At 27.4% G+C, this 24,956-nt stretch overlaps 2 protein-coding genes across 6 annotated transcripts; both read left to right on the forward strand.

Annotated features, from left to right (window-relative positions):
• Positions 1-767: 767 nt before the first annotated feature.
• LOC105834968 (long-chain fatty acid transport protein 4) lies at positions 768-12,086 on the forward strand. The gene is made up of 13 exons (XM_012677860.3): positions 768-1,246; positions 4,782-4,932; positions 5,748-5,985; positions 6,721-6,952; positions 7,601-7,802; positions 9,356-9,548; positions 9,835-9,978; positions 10,173-10,310; positions 10,390-10,456; positions 10,606-10,696; positions 11,109-11,262; positions 11,344-11,399; positions 11,468-12,086. Exons 1-13 carry the CDS (start codon positions 1,122-1,124, stop codon positions 11,561-11,563), a joined length of 1,887 nt encoding a protein of 628 aa, XP_012533314.1. The 5' UTR covers positions 768-1,121; the 3' UTR covers positions 11,564-12,086.
• A 2,107-nt stretch (positions 12,087-14,193) lies between these two features.
• Positions 14,194-23,791, forward strand: LOC105830384 (5-oxoprolinase). 5 transcript variants are annotated; one of them, XM_012669677.2, is made up of 22 exons: positions 14,194-14,282; positions 15,029-15,211; positions 15,571-15,756; positions 16,019-16,257; positions 16,448-16,610; positions 16,760-16,845; positions 16,939-17,140; positions 17,281-17,541; positions 17,681-17,791; positions 18,114-18,315; positions 18,393-18,612; positions 18,684-18,822; positions 18,918-19,195; positions 19,284-19,544; positions 19,704-19,809; positions 19,879-20,046; positions 20,197-20,444; positions 20,799-20,910; positions 20,994-21,218; positions 21,504-21,685; positions 21,866-22,025; positions 23,410-23,631. In XM_012669677.2, exons 2-22 carry the CDS (start codon positions 15,047-15,049, stop codon positions 23,629-23,631), a joined length of 3,936 nt encoding a protein of 1,311 aa, XP_012525131.2. In that variant the 5' UTR covers positions 14,194-14,282; positions 15,029-15,046. The 5 variants fall into 5 exon arrangements, with proteins under 5 accessions (XP_012525131.2, XP_012525127.2, XP_012525128.2 ...); XM_012669673.3 differs by having other exon boundaries at positions 14,199-14,466; XM_012669674.3 differs by having other exon boundaries at positions 14,199-14,453.
• Positions 23,792-24,956: the final 1,165 nt, after the last annotated feature.

Genomic DNA, 24,956 nt, shown 5'->3' on the forward strand with positions numbered 1-24,956 from the left:
TATTAGAATATTAAAAGAGCTAGTGTTGTCTATAAAATTAAAGTTATTTATAAAAATTTAGGTATTATATATAGTCATACCGTTACTCCGAAGCGAACTTCTAGTGAAAAAATCTAATATTATTTTAAACAGTTTTTTATTTAAGGTAAAGAGTAATTTAAATTAATAAAGATTTGTGAAAAATGCTTTAATTTGAGAAATGAAAATTTATCGGATTTTTTAAACACACTAGAATACTTTTTAGTGCCAAAAAGTCTATATCCTTTTAAAAATTTTTTATATACATAAATACATTCTAAATTATACATACCATTTACATACATACGTACATTTTATACACATTCTGAAATAGTATTCTAACGTAAGATTTGTGAGATCTTTTATTTAATAATTTTAAAAGAAAACTTGTAAACTTATAAAATAAGAAATCTCATAAATCTTAGAATATTTCAGAATGTATATAAAATGTATATATGTATATAAATGTACGTATAATTTAGTATTTATGTATATAAAAAATTTTGGGAAGGATATAGATTTTTTGGCATTAAAGTGTTCCAATTTGCCTAAAAAATCTACGAAATCTTCTAAGACGTAAAATTATACCGAAATTTTGAAATTTATATAGAACTTCTAAAATAATTATATAAAAAGTTCTGAGAATAATTTTTATCAAGATCGAACTTGAATGCATTTGCTTTAATACTTGTATTTCTGCATTTTCAGAGTACCCGCTTTCGAAAGCTCCATTCTCAGAAGAGCTTTTGCGCATGTGTGTTCACCGCAACGTGTAATACCAGCTTTATTCTCCCATCGCTTCGGAGTAACGGAGTAACTCTTGTGGTTTTGTGATGATTGCTACGTATGAGTCGGTATAGGTATGTCTATATGAGAAACGCGGGGGGGTAGACGGGTAGGTGCGATATATGTCAGACTCGTCCTTCAGTTCTGTCTCAGTCGTATCACGACGCTTGCGTTTGTCAGTTCTCAGCTAGTTTGCGCAGTTCACTTACGATCAGTGTATGTGAACTAAACCCGACGACCAGTGGTTTCTAGCGTCGTTTCTAGGTTGCACGCTCGATTAATTATTAAGAGTTCCAGGACGAGAAAACGTATGAAAAATGATAACGACGGATCTCCAGTTCGTTATCACTGCGCTGAGCTTGCTGCTCGGTGGCTTTCTCCTCACCGGAAGTCGCCGGCATTTCCTCTATGTACTTTACAAGACGTTACCCAGAGATATTTTGTGAGTATAAATGAAAATGAAAAAATGCAAGTGAAAGAGAACATAGATAATTAGTTTCACGCAAATCGTGAAGTAGAACTTAGATATATATATTACTACTATCCTTTTAAATGCTCAAAATTAGAAAGAGTAGATTAGAGAAAAGGATATATGCATATATATTTAGAGACAAAATATTTGGAGATATATTTTATATAATTTAAAACTTTTATATTAAATTTTTTTAAATTGTATATATATGTGTGTACACACACACACACAGATACACACACACAAGTGTGTGTGTGTATATACACATTAAATCTGATTTAAATTATAAAGAGATAATGACCGTTTTTTTGTTACTTTGTGATGTTTACATTTATGACATTAAGTGAAAGAATTATGTATGAATAGATATACTTTCGATATATAATATATATTATTCTACTTATACGTATTATAATTTAATTTTTTAAGTAATTGTTGCAAATTATTTAACTGACAATAGATAAAATATTAATACATAAAGCTAGAAATATTTTTATTGGGTACAGAATAGTGTTACATTTAAAGCTTGTTGTAACAGACTTTCATGCTTCGTGTTATGGCTTACTAATCTGCGTTCAATGTCCGAGTTGCTCTCGTCACATTCGCTTCAATACTTTGTTTACTGTTGTACTGGAATGCACCGCGCGTAAAAGATGGGAAAGTTTTTAAGAACTCTTGATGTATCTACCTTTTTAATTTTATTACTAGTTTATATTATAATTTTTAAAAAATTTATTTTTTAATAATTTTTTGTGATAATTTAATTTCTGTTATTACCAATTACAACCGCACTAATGAACTATTGACATTTTACATATATCGACAAAGATGAGAATTTCTAAATTATTTAAAACATTTATAATCGTTTATTTTAGTACATACATATTATCAAGTTTTCTATATTGTATTTCCTACATTTTATATTGTTAAAAAAGAGTTTTTTAATTTCGTAACAAGCATAATTTTTGTCTAACGATATATCTATATTGTAATTTATTCTAACTCAATTGGTATCATAACATCGATTAATATTTTTTATTAGAGTTCAGAGTTCTTTCTTATTCTCTTTTATTGATTTTAATTATATAATACAATATAAAGATTTATTGATAATAAGCGTTAGTTAACTTAAAAATAATTGCGCGCAGTATAAGCAAATATATATTCTTGAGTAATTGATTTCAAAATTATGTATATTTTTTCTGAATAATTTTTAAATTACTTATATCATTTTATAATTTTTTATCATAAAAAAAGATTTTTTTGTATAGAATCTACAATATTCTATCTTAAAAATGAAATTATATCGCTACTTGAAAGTTTCAAAATTTATTGTTGTGTGTGCCTTTTTTCCGCGATGTTGATTGGTTTTCTTGTTGCCTTAACTTCGTGAGAGGTTATTATCGCGTAGTTAGCAAATGATAATTTGTATAGATGATTATCTATACAATTTTTGATTTAATTTATTTTTAAAAAGTAAAAAATAAAAAAAAAATAGCGCGCGCAAAGCGCGCGTCAGTAGTGTCTATCTTACTGTCTATTTTTGCTGATATTAATCTATATTTATATAATGTATCTTTCTCGAATAACACAAAGTTGAGATATCTTCGAATTGGAAAAACACTTGAAGTTTGCCATTAAATCATACATATTTATAACGAGAGTGAACTCTTTCGCATACATAAGATTATATGTAGAAAATGGTTGTTATATCTGAGATAAAATTTTAAATCAATAAATATGAGGAAAATACATAAGTATACTCAAGAAAAATAATTTTACTACGTGTAGAATTTGTTGAATTATAGTACAGAGAATTAAATTTTTATTATATTTAGCGGGCGAGTTACTTCATCCCTTTCTTCCCGCACTTAAAACCGTAAACCTAAAAATCCTATCGATCAATCAATCTACACAGTATTTGCCACCAAAATCTGGACAAATTTAAATTTGAGTTTTGTATATATATTTTTTTTTATCATATGATTGCAAAATAATTAAAATGCTTATTTAGCTTTTTTCTAATATGCAGATTTAATTACAAAATTTGTTGAGTGACTGTATCATGCATAAATTGACGTATTGGAATTTATTTAATTTTAAAAGCACAGGTATTAGTTAATATATTAATAAAACATTTTGTAGGCGCGCGCGTCACGCAGTGACAAAGAATAATAGAGGAATGATTTCAGAGATACAATAGTAAATAATAAGGAAGCAATTGTCGGAACGCGATGACTCGACAATATATTAATAACGTATATTATTTTTAACCAATTTTATGCTTTTTGGTAGATTGTTTTTTTATAAGAATTCCAAAAAACATAAACGTTGGGTTTTTATTCTTTCTATGAAATAAATAAAGTGATTTATTATTACGTTAATAATTATTATTGAATGTTTTTGACGTATGCCATATCATATGAGTGTTGCGCACTCATAAAGCTTTCAAGATCGAAATAAATCGATAAGAACAATTAAGAAAATGTTGTCAAATATATATAATTATATTGTATCTATACATAACCAAATTAATATTTTTATTTTTTTATTAATTTTATTAATCCAATAAATACACACATTTCTCCTAAGAGAATGAATTTTTAATACATAAATTAACAAACATATAAGTTTAAAAGTCCGGACGCGTTTTGATTGCAATTTGAATCATTCTCAACGGGAATATAATATAATATAATTTTAGAATATTCATTAAATTATATAATTGTATGAAGATTAGTATCAATGACAATTTTAACTAGCATTAAAATTAAACATAATTACATATTATTAAATTAGGAAATAGTTTTAAAAATGCTTTTTGCAAAAATTACAACGGCAAAATCATATTTTTGACATTTTGCCAGGTGTTAGATGAGTGACAATAAAACAGATATACATCACACGTGTTATGTAGCAATATTAACCAATTGTGAGAGAAAAAGGCATTAAACGTGAGGGGACCAAGAACGAAGAATGTATTATCAATTTTAAAAACATATGACTAACTTTTTAATCTGAAATCTTTTCTATTTTTGTTTCATAATGTGAAAATATATTTGAAGGAATCGGTATAATTAATAAATTTTCTTCAGTTTGTGTTTTAAAATATGTTATACATATTTGTTAATTTCTATTGCTATTTATTTTGTTATTTAATTATTTACTTTTTTTTTACTTTAACAATTAAAGAAAGAAAAGAAATAATATTGAAATTGATTATAAAAATAACGTTAAATTTTATATAATAATAATAATGTTTTCGTATACTAATTTCAAGAATTCATGTTGTTATGATACTATTTAATATAAATCTGTTAACAAAATTTGATAAATGCTTGTCTTAAATAAGAAAATGAAGTTATTGATAATAAAAAATGAGTAAAATTAATAAAGCCTATATGGTATTAATAATTAATAATTAATAGTTGAATTAAAATATTTTTGACAAATTATATCAATAATTTATATTAATTTTAATTGAATTGAATTTTTGTTTGTGTAGGGGTGCTTTTCGATTTTTTAAAGTTAACTTACGTCTTTGGTGGTGGGAAAAACGCGAGTATACCGTCGCAAAAGTTTTCTCAAAGTATGCGGCCGCTCATCCGAATAAAATAGCTTACATCTTTGAGGACAAAGAATGGACGTATGAACAGGTAATATCTGACGCATAGATCATTTATATTCGTATATTTGTACTATACTGCAGTCTGTATTAACATTTGCGTTAATGATTGTCAAGGTGAGTCAATTGGATTTAATTAACTGATGACATTTAATTATTATTACAATTACCAAAGGCTCAAACGAAAATTTTAATGAAATTATAGCCATTTTTGTGGAAAAAAAGATAGAAGATAAAATTATTAATTATATGTATAATTTTAAAATATTAGAGGAAGATCACCAATACAGCCATATTATAGCATACTACTTAATTTTTGTTTAAAATAAAATATGTTATAAGAACAGATCTATCTATCTATGACACATCTATAATTTATTTTTGATAACATAGAAATTTACCAGTTTATGTTTTATAACAATTTTATGTGTTATATTGCACTATAAGAAAAATATGAAAGAGAAAAATATAAACAAAACAAACAGTTTTAAGAAGCTGTAAACATGATCTAATGTTATATTCGCTATTGTTTAAACTATGCAAAAGAAAATCATGTAAATTTTATTCTTTTTAATTCGTTTTTGAAACATTTGTTTTTAACGAATTTTATAGAGAAAAAAATCATGAATGTATGAACTATAAGTTTTTTTTCTTTAATTATCTAAGTTGAACATACTTTTAGTATTAATAATATAATACTTTAGTATTAATAATTAGCTTCCGAAAAGTAAGGGTATGTCGCTTTAGGGAGGTCTGTACCAATATTGGCAATCTCCCTCTATGTATATGAATAATAATATTTTACATATATATATATATATATATATATATATAAATTGTATACAGCTAGAACACTACAGCAATCGCATAGGACGTTACTTCCGAACGAGGTCATTTTCTCAATTTGATAGTATAGCTGTTTTTATGGAAAATCGTCCTGAATACATTGCTACCTGGTTGGGTCTTAGCAAAGCTGGTTTCGTAGGGGCTTTAATCAATACAAATCTTCGTCTTGATGTACTTGTGCACAGCATTACCGCTGCCGGTTGCAAAGGTATCATTTTTGGATCGGAATTCAAGGATGGTGAGTTTTTTAAATTTAAATTATAAGTAATTTTTATATACATAATTTAAGAATATAAAAAGTTAATAAATAATTAAAAGCTTATAGTAAAAAAGGTAGTTCATTTATAAGCATATTACTAAATTTTACCATTTATAAATGGGTTATTATTATTAAATTATTATAATTCTTATTCCATTTTTATTTGTCGAAATAATTTACAAATAAAAGTTAAAAAGTATAATAATTATAAAAATTATTATACTGCACAAAAAGAAACGAATCAGGATGGTTTTTTCGAAGTATTTAAAAATTTAGCTATTAGATACGGATCTGAAAATGTTTTGGACCCTCAAAATAACTATGTAGGACGCACAGAAATTAATTACTGTAAAAATGTCAAGATTTTTACAGCATCATGATTTTTGCATTATCATGCTTGAGTAAAATTGGAATTTATTCTACAAATTACTTTTTATAAATTGATTATTATTATACATTTTTAGAAGATTTTGTAACCGCATAATTTTACAATTAAATAATATTAATTTTTCTAATTTTATACAGATGTCTTTTATCTATACATATTTTAATAAAATACACATATGTCAGTATCGATACTCTGAATCATGTGACTAAATTGACCTTTATTTTCTCTGGCAAATAGACTTTCTAAGTGCACTTTCTATTATATGAGAAATGGAAATATCTAAACTAGTTTGCATTATAAATATTACTGAAGCATGTCATGTGTAGCGATTCGTGACATCAAGGACAAAATACCTGACATTGAACTTTATCAATGGTCGGAGTTGCCGGACACGCCGATTTTGGAAGGTGCAATTGATGTTAACACCGAAATCAGTAAGATTGATCCTGGACCTCTCATCGTCCAACTTGATCATAGCAATCCTCGGAACAAATTAATTTACGTTTATACATCTGGCACGACGGGAATGCCAAAAGCTGCTGTTATTAATAATTTAAGGTGAGATTTTATGAATTGATTAGCTATGCGTAAAAAAATCACATTAACGGGATGTTAAATGTATGTCGAAAAGAAATGTATATAAAAAAGAAAGAAATGTGTGCAATATTTATTACAAGGTGAAATAAAAAACTTTATTTTTTATTTATCACACTCGTGATCAAAATATATAATTCAATGTAATTATGCAGCTTTAAAAAATTAATAGTATAAATTTGTAGTTTATCTTTGTCTCACTTTTATGTTTATATACTTCTTTATATTTAGCTACATCTTGATGGTTGAAACTCATCTAGCTGCGTGTCTACTTTAATAAGCTTTAATAAATTTTGATTAGACACTACGTTAATAAACTTCAATTATCGCCAGGCTAAGAATAAATATCTTAAATACTACATTAATAAATTCAACTTAAAATTCTCACTAATTGTAAGTATTGGGGGTTAAATAGGAGAATAATAACATTTATATATAGTGACATAATTAATCGTACATTGGTTTGTAAAAATTTTACATTTATTTTCTATTATCAAAAATCAATTAATAATGTTAACATACATAAAATTGTTTTGTATCTGTTTATACATATATTGTTTCGAAAAAGAAAAATTATTAGAGTAACTTGCATATATTGTTTTGTGCTTTCAGGTTCATGTTAATGACATGTGGTGTGAACTCAATGCTTAATTTACGCTCGAATGATCGTATTTACAATCCTTTGCCTCTTTATCACACCGCAGGTGGCATACTTGGAGCTGGTCAAGCACTTATGGGAGGAGTCACCGTCATTCTTCGTAGAAAATTTAGTGCGTCCAACTATTGGTCGGAATGCGTTCATTACGAATGTACTGTAAGATCACTCTTTTTAAATATAATTTTATAATTCTTTTCTTTAAAAACAAATTTTAATTTGATTTAAGAGATATTATTATTATACATTTTAAAAATTGTGTAAAACTCAAAATTTTTTGGTAAGAAAATGTTAAATGTAACATTTAACATTTTCTGAGACTATATTTTTTCTGAGACTATGTTCTTTTTGTTGCAGTGAATTAATACAACAGGAAAAATTTTAAATTACTATGATTAATTCTGGTCTTATTAAACAAATTTTTCAACATTTTTTTTGCACACAAATATATATATATATATATTAGAGCTCTAAGATCCAGTTTTGATCAAATAAGTTTTTATTTTTACTTGTATTAGTTATTGTGTACTTATTATTGTTTTTTTATATTTGGATAGATTATAGTAGACATAATAAAAATAGGTCAAACGTATTTAATGTCAGGTAATCACGTAGAAGAGAAAAGATCACGTAGAACAAAAAAAAAACAATAAAAGTACCGTATTTATTTTTTTTTATTCACGCAGTTATTTTCTATCTCTTTTACTGTTAACTTTTATTTTTTTCAATGTGATCTTCAAGTTTACGCTGGTCTATTTTTTTATGGATTAAGCGCACTGATATATAATTGTATATATATTAAAGCATTGATCTAATTTAAAAGTGAAATGCAAATCAAATGATAAAATGACTTATATATATTTTACTAAACAAATAATAAAGTTTGATTAGGACGCGTCGTGATATATTATATTATGTATGTCGATTTGTGATAAAGAATGTAAAACCTGATAAACATGTTTCTTTATTTTATTTTAATAGAAATTTGGAATATTTAAGAAAGTTATAACTTCCGGTACTTCTCAATTATATATTTTGTAATATTTTTTAGGTAATATAATTTAATTCTTTTATATGCAAAGAAATATATTAAGAATCTTGTTTAATAGAATTAGAATCGATGAAAATAGTTTTATATTGTTATATTAATTCTTTGTAATAAGAAAGGATATATTTTCAGAAAATGTTATTTTTACGTCCCAAAATTTAATTATTATTAAAAAATTTCTTAAAATTTATTTTTTGATAAAAACACATTTTCAGCTTTATTTAAAAAAATGTTAAACAGGAATCTTTTATAGAATTTTCTATTAGGATCTAAATTTAAGTGATTTCTTTAGAAGTTTTAAAACTGGAAAGATTTTTTTGAAATTTGACTTGAAAACTGTGTTCAAATAAATTATTGCTGTTTTTTTAATATCTCAAACAAATCAACCTTTCTTGATTAACGTGTTTAGACTTTTGCATATTGATTAATGATAATTTTATATGGATAAAATCACAAATAAATGCAAAAATATTATTATAAAAATTTGCAATATTTTATATTTATTTGTTATCAATTTAAGTTGATTAAAAATTATATGAATATAAATTTTCTACAATTGTTTATATTTCTGCATTTGTAAAATTTGGATATTACATATTATTAAGTTTTTAATTATTTTAATGATTAGATAAGTTATATATATATATTTTTTTTTTTAATTTAGGTAGCACAATATATTGGAGAAATTTGTCGTTTTCTCCTTACAGTCTCACCAAACAAGTATGATACAATGCATAAAGTGCGTCTAATGTTCGGAAACGGTATGAGACCGCAAATTTGGGAATCTTTTGTTAAGAGATTTGGCGTGAAACAAATAGGAGAATTTTATGGAGCCACTGAAGGAAATTCAAATCTCGGTAACTCAATCTTTTTCTTTGCCAAACTTTACATTTAATCTTGAAGAATTTTTATTAAATTCAAATACATCTAAAATAAATTTTAACACAAATAATAAATATTTTTTTGTATTAGTAATAAATTTAACTTTATGGAAAAAAAAATTTTTGACGAACGAATACTAAAATCTTTTTGAATTAATAATTATTTAATAATTATTTAAGTTAGCAAGAACTATTGGCATACGATTTTACAATTGCCAAGTATACAGTTATTTTCATAAATTTATATTTACATGATTTGCAGTTAATATTGATAATAAAATTGGTGCTGTTGGTTTTATACCAAGATATGCTAGCTATTTGTATCCAGTTGCATTGGTGAAAATTGATGAAGAAACAGGGGAAATATTGAGAGGACCAGATGGATTTTGCATACCCTGTAAACCTGGTATGTATCATCGAAATTTTATGTTGTACGCAAATTCGTGCGAGATGCCGTGTTGTGGATTAAGCACTTCTAAGTGCGCGTATGTACTTAATAAAAATAATAAATTATACATAATACTCTATAATCTATAATATATAATTAAGTTATATAATCTATATTACATATTATTTTTAATACAATTATATTATTTGCAGGTGAGCCAGGTGTTTTTGTGGGTAAAATTAATCCAAAGAAAGTGGTAAATGACTTCACTGGCTACGCAGATAAAAAGGCTTCAGAGAAAAAAATTATTCATGATGTCTTTGAGAAAGGCGATCGGGTCTTCAATTCTGGTCAGTAATAACATAAAACCGCAGTTTATTTATATAATTTATCAGGAACAATAATATAATTTAAATACATTTTTTACAGGTGATATTTTAGTGATGGATGAACTCGGATACTTTTATTTTAAAGACAGAACTGGTGATACATTCAGGCATGTAGATACCCGATTATTAGTAATAATACACATTTCGTTAGACTTATTTAAAAATTATTAAATTGTCATTTAATATTTTTTAAAATAATACCAGCAAATAGATACGAATTTCACTAATTACATTATGTTATTTAAAATTAAAATAGGTGGCGAGGTGAAAATGTTGCTACTTCGGAAGTGGAGGCTGTTATAAGCAATGTGATAGGTCTCAAAGACGCAACTGTATTTGGTGTTGAGGTAAACAATATATAATTAAATTATTATTTATAATTTAGAATCGATTTTGCCTGAAAATAAAAAAAAACGCGAATAATAAAGTATAGTATTAACAAGTATTAATTTTTATATTGAATCTCAGAATCGTCTGAATCTCAGAATAAAATATTACTTTAAAAATGAAAATTAAGCTTGTGCGTTCTAGTCATTTGCCACTCTCATAAGAATCAAAATTTAATTCTACAGAGCTGAATAGGATTTTATAGGAATGAATTTTGACTCTTGTTAGAGTGGCAAATTACTATAATGTGCATCAGTTTAATTTTTACTTTTTAGAGTCATATTTTACTTTATGAAATTTAGAGAGTAAACAATTGTTTTAAAGAAAATGTTATAAATTAATGTCTCTTATTATGTATAATTATGCATTTAGGTGCCAGGCAATGAAGGTAAAGCAGGAATGGCAGCTATATATGATCCAGAAAATTCCTTGGACTTAAAAGGACTGGTAGGAAAGTTGAAGAAAGTTTTGCCAAATTATGCTATACCTCGCTTTATTCGTATCCTGTCAGAACTGCCAATGACTGGTAAATTCTACAGATTTATTTTTGACATTTTAAATCAAATTATATTTATAATATATTAACTAATTTTGATTTTGCGCACAGGAACATTCAAATTAAAAAAGAAAGATCTCGAAAAAGATGCTTTTGATATTAAAAAGGTAAGTTCTGTTTTACTTATTCTAATCCTTAAAATAAAAGTGATAGTTACAAAAACATTAATTTGCAGGTTAAAGATCCCATTTATTTTCTTAACAATAATACTTTCATAAGAATGACTGATGAACACTATAATAACATTGTCGCAGAAAAAATCCAATTATAATCCTTCTTCGTGGCTTTCTTAGGAAGAAACATCCTTTTTAAAACAGGATTTATTAATTAAAATAGGATTTGGATTTAGAATAAAACATTTTTTACGTTTACTATTATGTTTCCAGTGTTGGTTAAGCTATATTCAGTGATCATTATTTTGTGGACCAATAAACTATTGTACGTGTTTTCTTTCGTAAACGTGCACGTGTGTGAACAAGCACGTTTGTTGTTCCAAAGAAAACACGAAATATTTTCCATTATTAACATATTAGCTATATGTATATATAGAATAATCATGAGTGATATTTTACAATTTATGAATTATTCATATATCAGGTTCATGACAATGTAAACAAATATATGCTAGTGTAAATTTCAAAATAACATAATAGACGATATCCTAATAAGATATACGTGAAATCCACGTTTCTATATGGATTTCACGTAGATTCAACGTAGATTTTATGTACTGTTTTATTGGGGTAATTTTACTCGATGTTAAAAAAATGAAAGAGAGAAAAGGCAGAGAGAGAGAGAGAGAGAGAGAGAGTATATTTTTGAAAATTAAATATAAAAAGATAAAGTTTAATATAGTTATACAACATTTTTTATATTGCATTCCTCGTCTAATTTAAGTAAATTTAGAAAGATTAAGCGTGTTTATTTGTATTTGCAAATTTGTAATATTAAATTTGTTATTAAAGATTTATAGCAATTTCGTTGAATAGTTACATTATAATAAAAAAATTTTAATAAAAAAAATAATATAATGCAAGGATCTTAATGCATATAAATGAAATAATATAATGTAGATATTTTAACGGATATAAGAATGAGAAATAACAGCAAAAACAGTAAAAAAATTAATATTTTGTTTAAATTGCATTGTTAATTACATATTTTATTAAGTTTCTGAGCTACAATTATTTATTTGATAAAATTTACATATATTGTGCTGTAAATAATTGAGGATAAGCTTTAAATTGAAATATCAAAAATCTGCACAAACGTAACTGTCGATATTTTGTTTTCTTCCTGTAAATAAAGATTTATACACAAAATTATGTATAAAATTATGTATAATATCGACATAATTATTATAATATAAGTTATTTGTAATGTTAATATAAGTTATTATACATTTATATTATTATTTATTATTTGACGCGGAGACGTCAAATTAAGTTTTAATATAAATTTTTTGATATTTTTTATATCAAAATAAAAATATAAAAGTATCCTTATACAATTGCAAATTATAACGTATAATTAATATTACATTATATTACGAATAAAAAGTGTCTGTCTACATAGCAACAAAATTTTTATGTTTCTTTATAAATTTAATTTTTGTAAAATAATACTAGAAAAATAGCTTGGTATCGACTGTAAGATTTCGATTTTATGCGCGATCCATGTCTATTTTGTAATTCTTATTATCTAATTTTTACTATATATAAGTAGCATATATATGTTTTTATTTAAGATAGGTAAGGTTTAAATTAATATAAAGATTAATTATTTACACATTTATTTTTGTTACTCTGTACTATTAACAAATGACAATATTTTTAGTCCTTGTAAAGATATAATATGTATATATACTTAAAGATAATATTTCGTAAAAATTGTTGTAACATCTATTTTGGAAAATGTATGATCGTTACATAAATAAAAGAAATTTATTCATGATAAAAAATGATGGAAAGAATTTGATTTAGAAATATTTTGAGTATGATTGTATACGAAATTATAGTCATAAATAAAGCAATCTTATCTTATTCTGACTGGTGAGTTTTAGATTATGTACATTAAAAAATCCTTGAAACGTTTTATCAGATAACTAAACTTTTCCACTGTAGAAACAAATTTAATATTAGAAATATTTTCTTGCTAAATCTTAATGTTTAAGAAATGTTAGAGATTTTATTTTATTAACACATTAAAACACAATTCTAATGTAATGTATAAGTGTGTAGATGTATTTTTAAGTTAATTTAAATAACATTTAAAAGATTTGTAATTATAAAATTGATAGCATCTTATTTTTTAATGGAAAGATTATGTTAAAATAATAAAAAGATTATGCTTATAAATATATTACTTTTTGTACACCCGATATATTGTCTGGAGCGGCTTGTATTTTGTGCGCAGTCTCTTCATCAGTGATACTCATTGTAATCAATTTTGAATTATTTTTATGTAACATGTATTTTACAATAATTTTTAATTATATTATAATTATATATTAATAAGTGAAGCATTTTATTAATTTTTTCGATATTCTAAAATTTTTGTCTATTAAATAATTTTTAAATAAATACATAACCAAAAAAATCAATTTAATTAAAAAATAGTATTGTATTTTATGGAATAATATAAATTGCTATTTTTTCTAGTATATATATATATAATAACAGAAAAAAAATGTATATATAATTCTTGCGATTTTATGCAATTTTTTGTATTATTTATTATTGGAAAATTTTCTTTAATCCAATCGTGTTTATAATAGAAACGTAATAAATTTGCTTCCTACAATTAAATTTTAAATTAAACATTGTTATATGCAATTATGTAATGTACTAACTTTACTAGTTGAGTTTTGATTGAGAACCTTCACATGGAAGTCTTGATGTTGATATTCCTCGTGCTCCCTACTAGTGGCAGTTGCTCCAATATTACAGACTGGTGCTGTAGAACCACTGTCGCTGAAAACAGATATAAATGTAGTGTCAAGAAGATATTAGTGATATATTATTGTGTGATATGTATTGATCGCTATTTCTACGTGATATTATTGTGTTATAACAAAATTGCATATCATAGCAGTAATTATTATTATCGACAGTGGTATTTTTCTGACGTGTTAATGTAGACTATGTAGAAATACAGCTGACGTAAAAATACTGAGTACTTTATTTACGCATTAAAACTAATATATTCTATTTTAACACAATTTTTATTTTATATATATAAGCATCAATGTAAAATATTAAAAAAAAAATTTTTTTTAATATGTAGTAATCTTAAGTAATTTATATTTGTTTAACGTTATACGATTTTGTTTTAATATTTATATTTCATAAATAAAGATATTCCCAAAAGGAGAATATCCGTTTTATCATACATTCGAAATACATATATATTGTGTTAAAAGCGAAAAAAATACACTCCTAAAATGTTTTATTAAATATAATTAAATCTTTTCTTATGCAAATATTGATTAGTTTTCTTATCAGAAAAGCTATTTTAATTTATCATTTTATATTATTCTTCTCATATAAACAAATGATGATACTATTATATTGTAAAATAAAACGTGAATTTTAAGATAGAAGAATTAGACTATTTTAAGATTATTTTAAATACGGCATTAACATTAAAATAATGAATAAAGAAACATTCTAATTTGCATAAAGTAATCTATGAAATAAATTGTTTATAGTATAACATGTTAAACTTTTGTTATTAGTTTTATCCACGGCCAACAATGGGAGACGATAAATTCCAATTCTCTATAGATCGTGGAGGCACGTTCACTGATATATACGCTAGATGCCCTAAAGGCAAAATCCGAGTTATGAAATTACTCTCGGTAGATCCTAGTAATTATAACGACGCGCCGACAGAAGGCATTCGTAGAATATTAACAGAGGTACGTTATAAACAATTAAAATTTGTGAAAATATAGTTTTATAATTATTATACAATTTGTAATTTATTAACAAAATTTGTTAGGGATAGGAAGTAACATTCTTTCTATTTTTAAAATTATTTTTCTTTACTACGACAATAGATTGTAACCAGTAATTTGTAAGAAATAATTTGTAAAAAATTAAGTATTAATGTAATTAAAAAAGTTACATGAAAAAATCAGTGAGCAAAGATATAGATAATATCACATATAAAATAGGATAATTGGGATATGTAGATATAATATTTTATAAAGTTTTTGTAAAAAAAATAGTTTTAACATTTTAAATTTATAATTATATGTGTGTTTATTGATTTCAGGAAACTGGCGTCAAAATAAATGGCGCAATTGACACTTTTAATATAGAATGGATTAGAATGGGAACGACGGTCGCCACTAATGCGCTGTTGGAAAGAAAAGGCGCGAAAATGGCCTTATTAACAAATGAAGGTTTTACGGATCTTTTATACATCGGTAATCAGTCTCGGCCAAATATTTTCGATTTGGTTCGTATAGAATTCATCAAATATTGTATTCACATTTAAAGTAATGTTACAGATTGTAACGTTACTTATAGTGCAGAATTAAATTTTTGCTAAAATTTATTATTGATGTTAAAATTATAACTGATCTAAAATATTATTAAAAATAACTTTTAATAAATTTGGGGGGGAGTTATTTTGACACTACATTTTAATGTCATGATATTTGTTCTGCTTGGGAATTCTATTATTTTATATAATAATTTTTTATAAACAATATTTACAGGAAATAGTAATGCCACAGGTTTTATACCAATATGTAATAGGAGTAAAATGTAGAGTAATTCCCGCTCTGCCGGAAAGTTGTCGTATGGAAAATCAGTCGTGGCGAAAAGTGAAAGGTTCTACCGGTGAGGATCTGTTTGTTATTCAAGAACTCGATGAGGCACAATTGAAGGAAGATTTGAAGACACTTCGTAATCTCGGAATAGACAGTCTCGCTGTCGTTCTGGCACATAGCTACACGTTAGTAAAATACAAATGCATCTGTTTGAAGAAACTAAAATTTGGAAATTTTTAAAAGTTTGAATCAAAAGTAACTTGAAAAAATGTTTTGAAGAATATTTTTTAAGAGCATGCTCTGCTTATGATGCTTATTTTAATCTTTCAATTATATACTTATTCGAATTTTACTATTGCATTTATATTGATATAGTTATGCGGACCATGAGATCAGAGTTGGTGAATTAGCACGAGAAGCAGGTTTTCCTCAAATATCTCTTTCCCACGAGGTGATGCCGATGACAAGAATGGTTCCTAGAGGCTTTACAACGTGTGTAGATGCTTACTTGACGCCACACATTAAAAATTACTTACAAGTAATGTTATCTTTATATTACGTATATGAAATTGGAGTTATTTTATAATTACCTGTAAAATTCTTTTTATTTCTTTTCCTTTTTTTTAAGAATAATAATTAAAAAATATATTTAAACATATTTCTAAACTATAATGAATATTTTTATAGGCTTTCTCTTCAGGATTTAAAGATAACTTAAAGGATGTGAATGTATTGTTTATGCAGAGCGACGGCGGATTAACACCTATGAATTCGTAATTATAAAAAAGTTTTTATTATTTTGAGTATATTTTTTTCATATTATTGTATAAAGTTAAGCAACATTATATTTTGTTGTTACATTAAAGTTTTAATGGATCGCGTGCTATACTTTCTGGACCAGCTGGTGGCGTCGTTGGATACACGATGACGACTTATGGAAAGGAGACTGATTTACCAGTGATCGGATTCGACATGGGCGGTACATCGACTGATGTAAGTCGATACGGAGGAAGTTACGAGCATGTTTATGAGAGCACCACAGCAGGCATTACTATACAAGCTCCGCAGGTATCATTCTTCTTTATCAAAAATATTATTCGTAGATTTGAAATACATATCGGCTTCTTTGGATTTTCTAAAAATATTAATTTGCGTGCGTTTTTTCACGAAGAGAGTATTTTACTGAAATAAGAAAAATTGGGTTAAAGTTGGATGTCAATACTGTTGCGGCGGGAGGTGGATCGATGCTTTTCTTCAGGTCAGGTCTCTTCGAAGTTGGGCCTGAGAGCGCAGGGGCCCATCCTGGACCTGCGTGTTACAAAAAAGATGGCCCGCTGACTGTGACGGATGCCAATCTCGCTCTAGGTCGTCTGCTGCCTGAATACTTTCCTCAAATTTTTGGACCAGAGGAAAATGAGCCTCTCGACGTATCTCGTACGTTGAGTATGTTTGCAACACTTACCTACGAGGTAATTTTCTTCACACTGCGCAAAAAATATTTATAAAAACATTTAGTTACATTTAGTCTTATATTTTGTAAAAAAATAAATCTTTAACTCGAGAAAAAATAGTTTACGTTACTTTAAATTTACATATTACATGTCACAGATCAATGAATTTCTAAAGAAGGATGAATTAATGTCGGTTGATGAGGTAGCAATGGGATTTATCAGAGTCGCCAATGAGACCATGTGCAGACCGATTCGTGCTCTAACACAAGTATGATTAAATCAAGTTTATATTTTTATTTATATATAATTTTTCTATGTAATGCAGTCGTGTTGCTATTAATACATGAATATACATTTTAAAAAATTTATTTTCAATTATACATGGTAATTGTGAAACAACATGGAAATATAGAATTTGAAGAATTACTAAAATTAGTAAAATTTAATAAAAAGATGTACTAAAATTTTTTGAAATCTATATTGTCCCATAACTAATATGATTTTGAAGATAGATTCTAAGAGAAAATTCCGTTATGTATAACATATTTTGTAATTGTTCTAATATTATTTCCTTTTTTTTTTTGAAATAGGCAAAGGGTTATGACACTTCGCGTCATGTTCTTGCGTGTTTTGGCGGCGCCGGCGGACAGCATGCTTGTGCAATTGCTCGATCGTTGGGCATAAGCACGGTTTTTGTCCATAAGTATGCCGGTATTTTGTCAGCTTATGGAATGGCATTGGCAGATGTTGTTGAAGAAGCACAAGAACCAAGCGCCGAAATTTACAATTATGGTAATTTACAATAAACTGAGGATTCTCTTTAATTATCTCTGCGATCTTTCATATTACTATTCTTTCCGCGTCTGCAGAAAGTTTCACCCGTTTGGATGATCGTTTGGACGTGATGGAAGCCAAAGTTAGAAGTAGACTTCGCGCACAAGGATTTGCTGATTCTCAAATAAAAACGGAACCATTTCTGCACTTACGTTACGAGGGTACTGACTGCGCTTTAATGTGCACTCCAGCAAGTCAGAATTCAATGACCACCACCACCAGGCATGGAGACTTCCTCGCTACTTTCCTAGAAAGGTGAGCGTTTGATTTAAAAGCAAAATTCTCTATTTAATTATTTACAATTTTTTTTTCTCAATTATAATTAGATACAAGACGGAGTTTGGTTTTACGATACCAGATCGCAAGATTTTAGTTGATGATGTGAGAATTAGAGGAACTGGGAAAACTGAAACTCCACAGGATCCCAGATTGTCTCCTTCACAAACTTCACCAAAAGCTGAAAAGGTATATTTCCAAATTAAATTCGATTAAATAATATTGAATCTTCTTATTACTAATCAAGGTAAATTCTAAAATTTTGAAAATATGAATTTGTTTAGACCACTATGGTGTACTTCGAAGGTGGCTATCAAGAAACAGGCGTCTATCAGTTACATTCATTATCCCCTAAAGATATTTTACACGGTCCCGTTATTATCATGGATAATTTGAGCACGCTTTTAGTGGAGCCAGACTGTACCGCGGAAATCACTTCCCGCGGTGATGTAAAAATTACGATTGGACAGGGTCAGCGAACGAAAGTCACCACGGATCTCGACAGTATTCAGCTCAGTATTTTTTCACATCGTTTCATGAGCATTGCAGAACAAATGGGTCGGTATGTGCATTGAAATAAATAATTTTAAATATATTTTTTAATGTTGTTTTAATTGCAATGTAATATTTGTGTTTTCAATTTTTGGCAGAGTACTTCAAAGAACTTCGATTTCTACTAATATCAAAGAACGATTGGACTTCTCATGCGCGATTTTCGGTCCTGACGGTGGTCTTGTTTCAAATGCACCTCATATCCCGGTGCATCTGGGTGCCATGCAAGAAACCGTGCAATACCAGATGAAAGTATTCAATGGCAAGTTTACGCCAGGAGACGTCATTCTTGCTAATCATCCATTGGCAGGCGGTTCCCATCTTCCAGATTTGACAGTTATCACGCCAGTGTTTTACAGGTTTGTGTATTTCCTGTGCTCTACATAAAAGAGATTATTTTAAGAAAACATTATATTAATGCCCTATTTATTACACTACTCTAACAAGAAAAGAAATCAAAAGATATTTTAAAATTTATTAACTTAATTTTTTTGTATGTATATATGTATACTTCATAGAGATGTGCCTACACCGGTATTCTTCGTAGCCAGCAGAGGTCATCATGCTGATATTGGTGGTATCACGCCAGGCTCCATGCCACCGCATTCAACAAGTTTAAGTCAGGTATGCGATTTCCGAATAAATTTTAAAAGAATTATATATTTTTATGTATGAAAGTTATACTTTTTATAGGAAGGCGCTGTTTTCAAAAGTTTTCTGCTGGTACATAAAGGAATATTCCGAGAAAAGGAACTAACAGATGCTTTGATGGCACCTGGAAAAATACCGGGAAGTTCGGGAACCAGAAACCTTTTGAACAACATCAGTGATCTTAAAGCTCAGATCGCAGCAAATAAAAAAGTAACCTTTATATAATTATAAATAAAATATATATAATTATAAATTAATAAATAAAAAACATGGAATTTAAATAAAATTTATTCAAATTCATTGCTATTTACTAGGCTAAATATATTTTTATATACATAATGTGTTTTTCTTTTCTGCAAGGGTTTTCAACTAGTAAATGAACTAATTGATGTATACAGTCTTGAAGTAGTTCAAGCATACATGGATTATATTCAACACAATGCTGAAGTCGCTGTTCGAGAAATGTTGAAATCAATTGGCACGAAGATTAAAAAGCAAAGAGGAAAGGAAACTGATATCAGTGCTATTGATTATCTTGATAACGGTAGTCCTATCAAATTACACGTTGATCTTGATATAAACAAGGGCGAAGCGGTTTTCGATTTTAGGTATGTTTTAAATTAATACTTGAAAATTAGTTTCTTTATTTTATTGCTTTTCTAAACGGTGACATTTTTTTCTTCCATAAATAATAATTATTAAAAAGTACAATAATTTTCTCATTGTTTCTTGAAAAATTTTATGCTATATAATTCAAGGGCTTGTTGTAACAGTAGGTTAATTCATATTTTGTAAAAACAAAGAAAATAAACTTTTTAAAGACATTCATAAGACAGACCAGATGGTCCATATCGCAATAAATTAAGCAATAACAGATATCTTTTAAATATGCTCATTATTGCAGTCCTTTAATTTCAAATACAATTGACAAGACAATACATTATGGCATTCTAAATTTGCAGTGGAACGGGTTGTGAAGTATGGGGTAATTGCAACGCTCCGCGCGCTATAACTTTGTCTGCTATAATTTATTGTTTGAGATGTATGGTTAATCGAAACATACCTTTAAATCAGGTAATATCTCTTTTGATCTTCTTAATATCTTTTAGATTTCTAACAATAAATTTGAATTGATATTATCCCGATGTTTTCTGTAGGGTTGTTTGAAGCCTGTAAAAATAATTATCCCTGAAGGATCATTACTTGATCCCTCGGATGATGCTGCCGTAGTGGGCGGCAACGTCTTGACATCTCAGCGTATTGTTGACGTAATTTTGGCAGCTTTCGAAATTTGTGCGGCTTCTCAGGGTTGTATGAATAACGTTACCCTTGGCACTGAGGAATGGGGTTATTACGAAACAGTTGCCGGTGGCAGTGGAGCAGTAAGAAGAAAAGATTATAAGATAATATATTACCCTTGAAATAAGTTGTGATTAATAAATTATATAAATTATATAAATCATTAATTTAAAAAAGGTCTGAATTTTATAAAATTAGAAAATATAGTAATTTCATTAACTTGATTAAATTATTATAATTAGTATTCTTTTAATATCGTAAAAATTAATGTAAGATAAAAAAGATGTAACACGCATCTTATATTTTATTTAAGCTTGACGGTACATTACATACATATTTCTTTAGTAAACATATTTGTGTTTCTTTAGGGACCAACATGGCACGGCAGAAGTGCCGTTCATACGCACATGACGAATACGAGAATCACAGATCCAGAAATACTGGAGCTTCGCTATCCAATTATACTAAACCGCTTCTCCATTCGATTCGGAAGTGGTGGTAATGGAGCGTATATCGGTGGCGATGGTGCTATACGTGAAATGATATTTAGGTGATTAAATGCTATTAAATGAAATGATGCGCCGCAAGTTTCAAATTTCTACAGTGTTATAGCTATTTATATAAAATTTTTTAAATATATTAAAAAGTTGTTTTGAAGATAATAAAAAATAACTATTAGCAAATAAGTTTTACGTTTTACTTTTAAATTTTTTTAAATATTTGTTTGCAGAGCTCCAATGACTTTATCTGTATTAACCGAGCGGAGAGTGTATCATCCGCCTGGACATAATGGTGGTGAGGCTGGAGCGTGTGGTTTAAATATTTTGGTGCGAGCTGATGGCAGACGGATTAATTTAGGCCCGAAAGCTGCCGTTCCAGTTTATGCGGGGGTAAGTAATTTTAAATAACATCTTTTTTTGCAAAAAGCCAATATATTTTACAAGTTTTATTAAAAAAGTAATATAATCAAAAGTATTAGAATAAATTATATCAACTTATTTTTATTTCCCTTATTTCTCGGAAATTAAACATTGCATTTGTATTAATACTGATAAATATTTGATTTGTTTAGATAATTAAAGAAAAAAGATTTTAATTTATATGTTCACGCTTTTTTAAACGTAAGATTTACTAAAAACGAATCTAAGTTAAACATGTCTTGTGTTATCTAAATTAAAATTTTTACGATTACGTAATAATTATTGTTTAATTATTTTTTAATTACAATGTTAAGTAATATTTATATGTATATGGATATAAAGATATTTTTTAAATAATTTATTTTATCTTTTAAATAAAAAGTTTGTTTTATTAAGTAGTATCTAATTCAGCAGTAAATAATAAATGTATATTTAGTTAAAAGAACATTTAAAAGTGTACAAAAGGCGCTAATATCCTTTTTGTTTTAACATATTTCTAAGAAACATCTTTATGTGTTTAATACTTTTAATACTTTTAATACTTTTAATACTTTTTATTATATGTAGTTTTTTAAAAATGTGTTAATACAAATACAAAGTCTATTTTAAAATGCGTATTATAATTAAGTAGTAAATTATAAATATATTAAATATTTAATTGGTTCTTTTATTGATTTTTAGTACAGATAATTTTTAAAGACTATGTATGCAAATGTGATTGCATTTTACTTTTACACCATGTGATTTATGCTATAAATCTCAATTAATATGCGATATGATTTTACGGCAAGGAAGAGAATGCAATTTTCCAAAAATTTTAATGACATTATTTTGCGGTACGGTATTGCTTCGTAGTTTCGATGGAATAGTTTGCAGTAGTTTAGTCAAAAGTTGACTATATAGGCGTGCAAAAAGCCGCGCGTAACATGATCATTCCTCGTTGCTTGTCTCTTCTCAGCACATTCAATAATTATAAACTCGTAATTTAATAATAATGAATTCACAGTCGGCGATTGTCTGAAATACAATATATGTATTTACATCTGCTAAAGACATATTAAATATTAAAGCATGTTAGAAACATATATAACAGAATATATCCTTATTTGTAATAACATTAAATGCATAATGGTAATATGAATTTTACATGCAAAGAGCCATTGTTTACATTTAAAAAATTTTATACGTATATAACATACGCATTTTATCTCAAGTATAATAAAATTATAAAATTAAGTTATAAAAACGTTGGTTGAAAAAATTAACATTAATTGTGTGTGTGTGTGTGTGTGTGTGTGTGTGTGAGAAATAGAAATACATAAACTTTAAACACATAAACACGTTTTCTTTACAGGATAAGTTTGTTATGGAAACTCCAGGTGGTGGTGGTTACGGTTCCGTTTGCGAAGATAAGCAAGCTGATAGATTTTCAGTTTATACAAAAAATTACGGTTGTCAACAACTAACAGCAGGATTTGCATCAAAATATAAAGATTCAAAATCTGACAAAAGTCTGCATAATTTTACAGAACGCGGAAGTGTTTTTCAGTATCGTATGGCCCAGGAATCTGTTTAAAACTTAAAATTATTGTCCTAAGCACGTATAGGACGAATTGTATAAGAAAGTTGCCAATATTGGCATAATTTCCTTAAAATGGCATTAATAATATTAATATTGTCATTATATATTTTTAAGCAAATATATATATTATAATAAATGTTTTCCAAAATTTTAATTTTGTATGTTATTATTATAATTCTAAATTTTTTATATTTCTCATGCAATCCTTTATTCTCGTGCAATCTCTATTTGTTTTTGTTATTTGGTATCGTGACTTTCAAACCAATTAATTCGCATTCTCGAGAAATCGTCAATTTTCCCAGAGAAATCAAATTTCTCTTTGCTATGGTTAATTTCCTCGATTTACCAGTTCGTTCGATTTGCAGCAGATGCAAGATGGCCGTCGTTTCATTTCCGGCACGAGTAATTATTGACCGAAATGTCACTGTGCTGACCTACATAGCACTAAAATTATGATCACATTTCCGTAAAATGTTGTCCAAGATGTTTCCTAATAAAACTTCATAATAAAATCTTTTTTGTAATTTTTTTACGAAAGAAATGTAAAAATCTATATAAATAAAAATGTAAATGTTTGTTCGTCATCTAAGATCTCCGTTTAGTTTTTCACCGATTGCTTTGAAATTTTGACACAACGTTGCATTCGTAACCGAGAGTGTTTTTATGGGGTCTGATTTTGAAAATACGTGTGTTTCAAAAATAATAGCCATAATTTAAGTGTAAAAAATAATTTTTTATTAATATTATTGAAATTTTGACCCATTGAGACGGGGAGAGACCGGGAGAGACGAGTAGAGACGGGAAGAGACCAGGAGAGACGGAAAGAGACCGGGAGTGACGGGGAGAGACGGGGAGAGACGGGGAGAGACGGGGAGAGACCGGGAGAGACGGGGAGAGACGGGGAGAGACGGGTAAAGACCAGGAGAGACGAGGAGAGGCGAAGAATGTTTTTATTGTGTTTAAATTAAGGTAATAAGAAAAATAAAGATGGCTTTTATTTTATTGAAAAAAAGGAACTTATTTAAAACAGTCTTTTGAATGGATTTCTAAATCCATGGCAGCTTTTAGAAAAAAAAATTAGAAGTACGTGAATAAATGAATATTAGATTTATTAAAGATAAATAAATGATTATTCAAAAATAAAATAAAAAGAGCAACAGTGAAGCAAGGCTCTTGAAAGTTAAACAACGAAAGCAAAGAAAATTTGAAAAAAACGTAGCATAAGAATAGAGAGCCACAGCAACGCGTGGCAGGGGGAGGGGGCATAGCTATTTCTAATTCTAAAAATTTTCTTTCTAAATGACAATTGCTGTGTATAC

Source organism: Monomorium pharaonis, chromosome 5 (assembly GCF_013373865.1).
Source record: "Monomorium pharaonis isolate MP-MQ-018 chromosome 5, ASM1337386v2, whole genome shotgun sequence".
In the NCBI taxonomy this organism is placed as follows: Eukaryota; Metazoa; Arthropoda; class Insecta; order Hymenoptera; family Formicidae; genus Monomorium; species Monomorium pharaonis.

What these genes read in the sequence shown, in the direction of transcription:
- LOC105830384 (XM_012669677.2), top strand. Translation starts at nt 15,047, where the DNA reads ATGGGAGACGATAAATTCCAATTCTCTATAGATCGTGGAGGCACGTTC. An exon ending in CTCGCTACTTTCCTAGAAAG is followed by an intron (nt 18,613 to 18,683) that starts GTGAGCGTTTGA and finishes AATTATAATTAG; the next exon opens with ATACAAGACGGAGTTTGGTT. An exon ending in ATCACGCCAGTGTTTTACAG is followed by an intron (nt 19,545 to 19,703) that starts GTTTGTGTATTT and finishes TATACTTCATAG; the next exon opens with AGATGTGCCTACACCGGTAT.
- LOC105834968 (XM_012677860.3), top strand. Translation starts at nt 1,122, where the DNA reads ATGATAACGACGGATCTCCAGTTCGTTATCACTGCGCTGAGCTTGCTG. An exon ending in GCGTTCATTACGAATGTACT is followed by an intron (nt 7,803 to 9,355) that starts GTAAGATCACTC and finishes TTTTTAATTTAG; the next exon opens with GTAGCACAATATATTGGAGA. An exon ending in CGATCGGGTCTTCAATTCTG is followed by an intron (nt 10,311 to 10,389) that starts GTCAGTAATAAC and finishes CATTTTTTACAG; the next exon opens with GTGATATTTTAGTGATGGAT.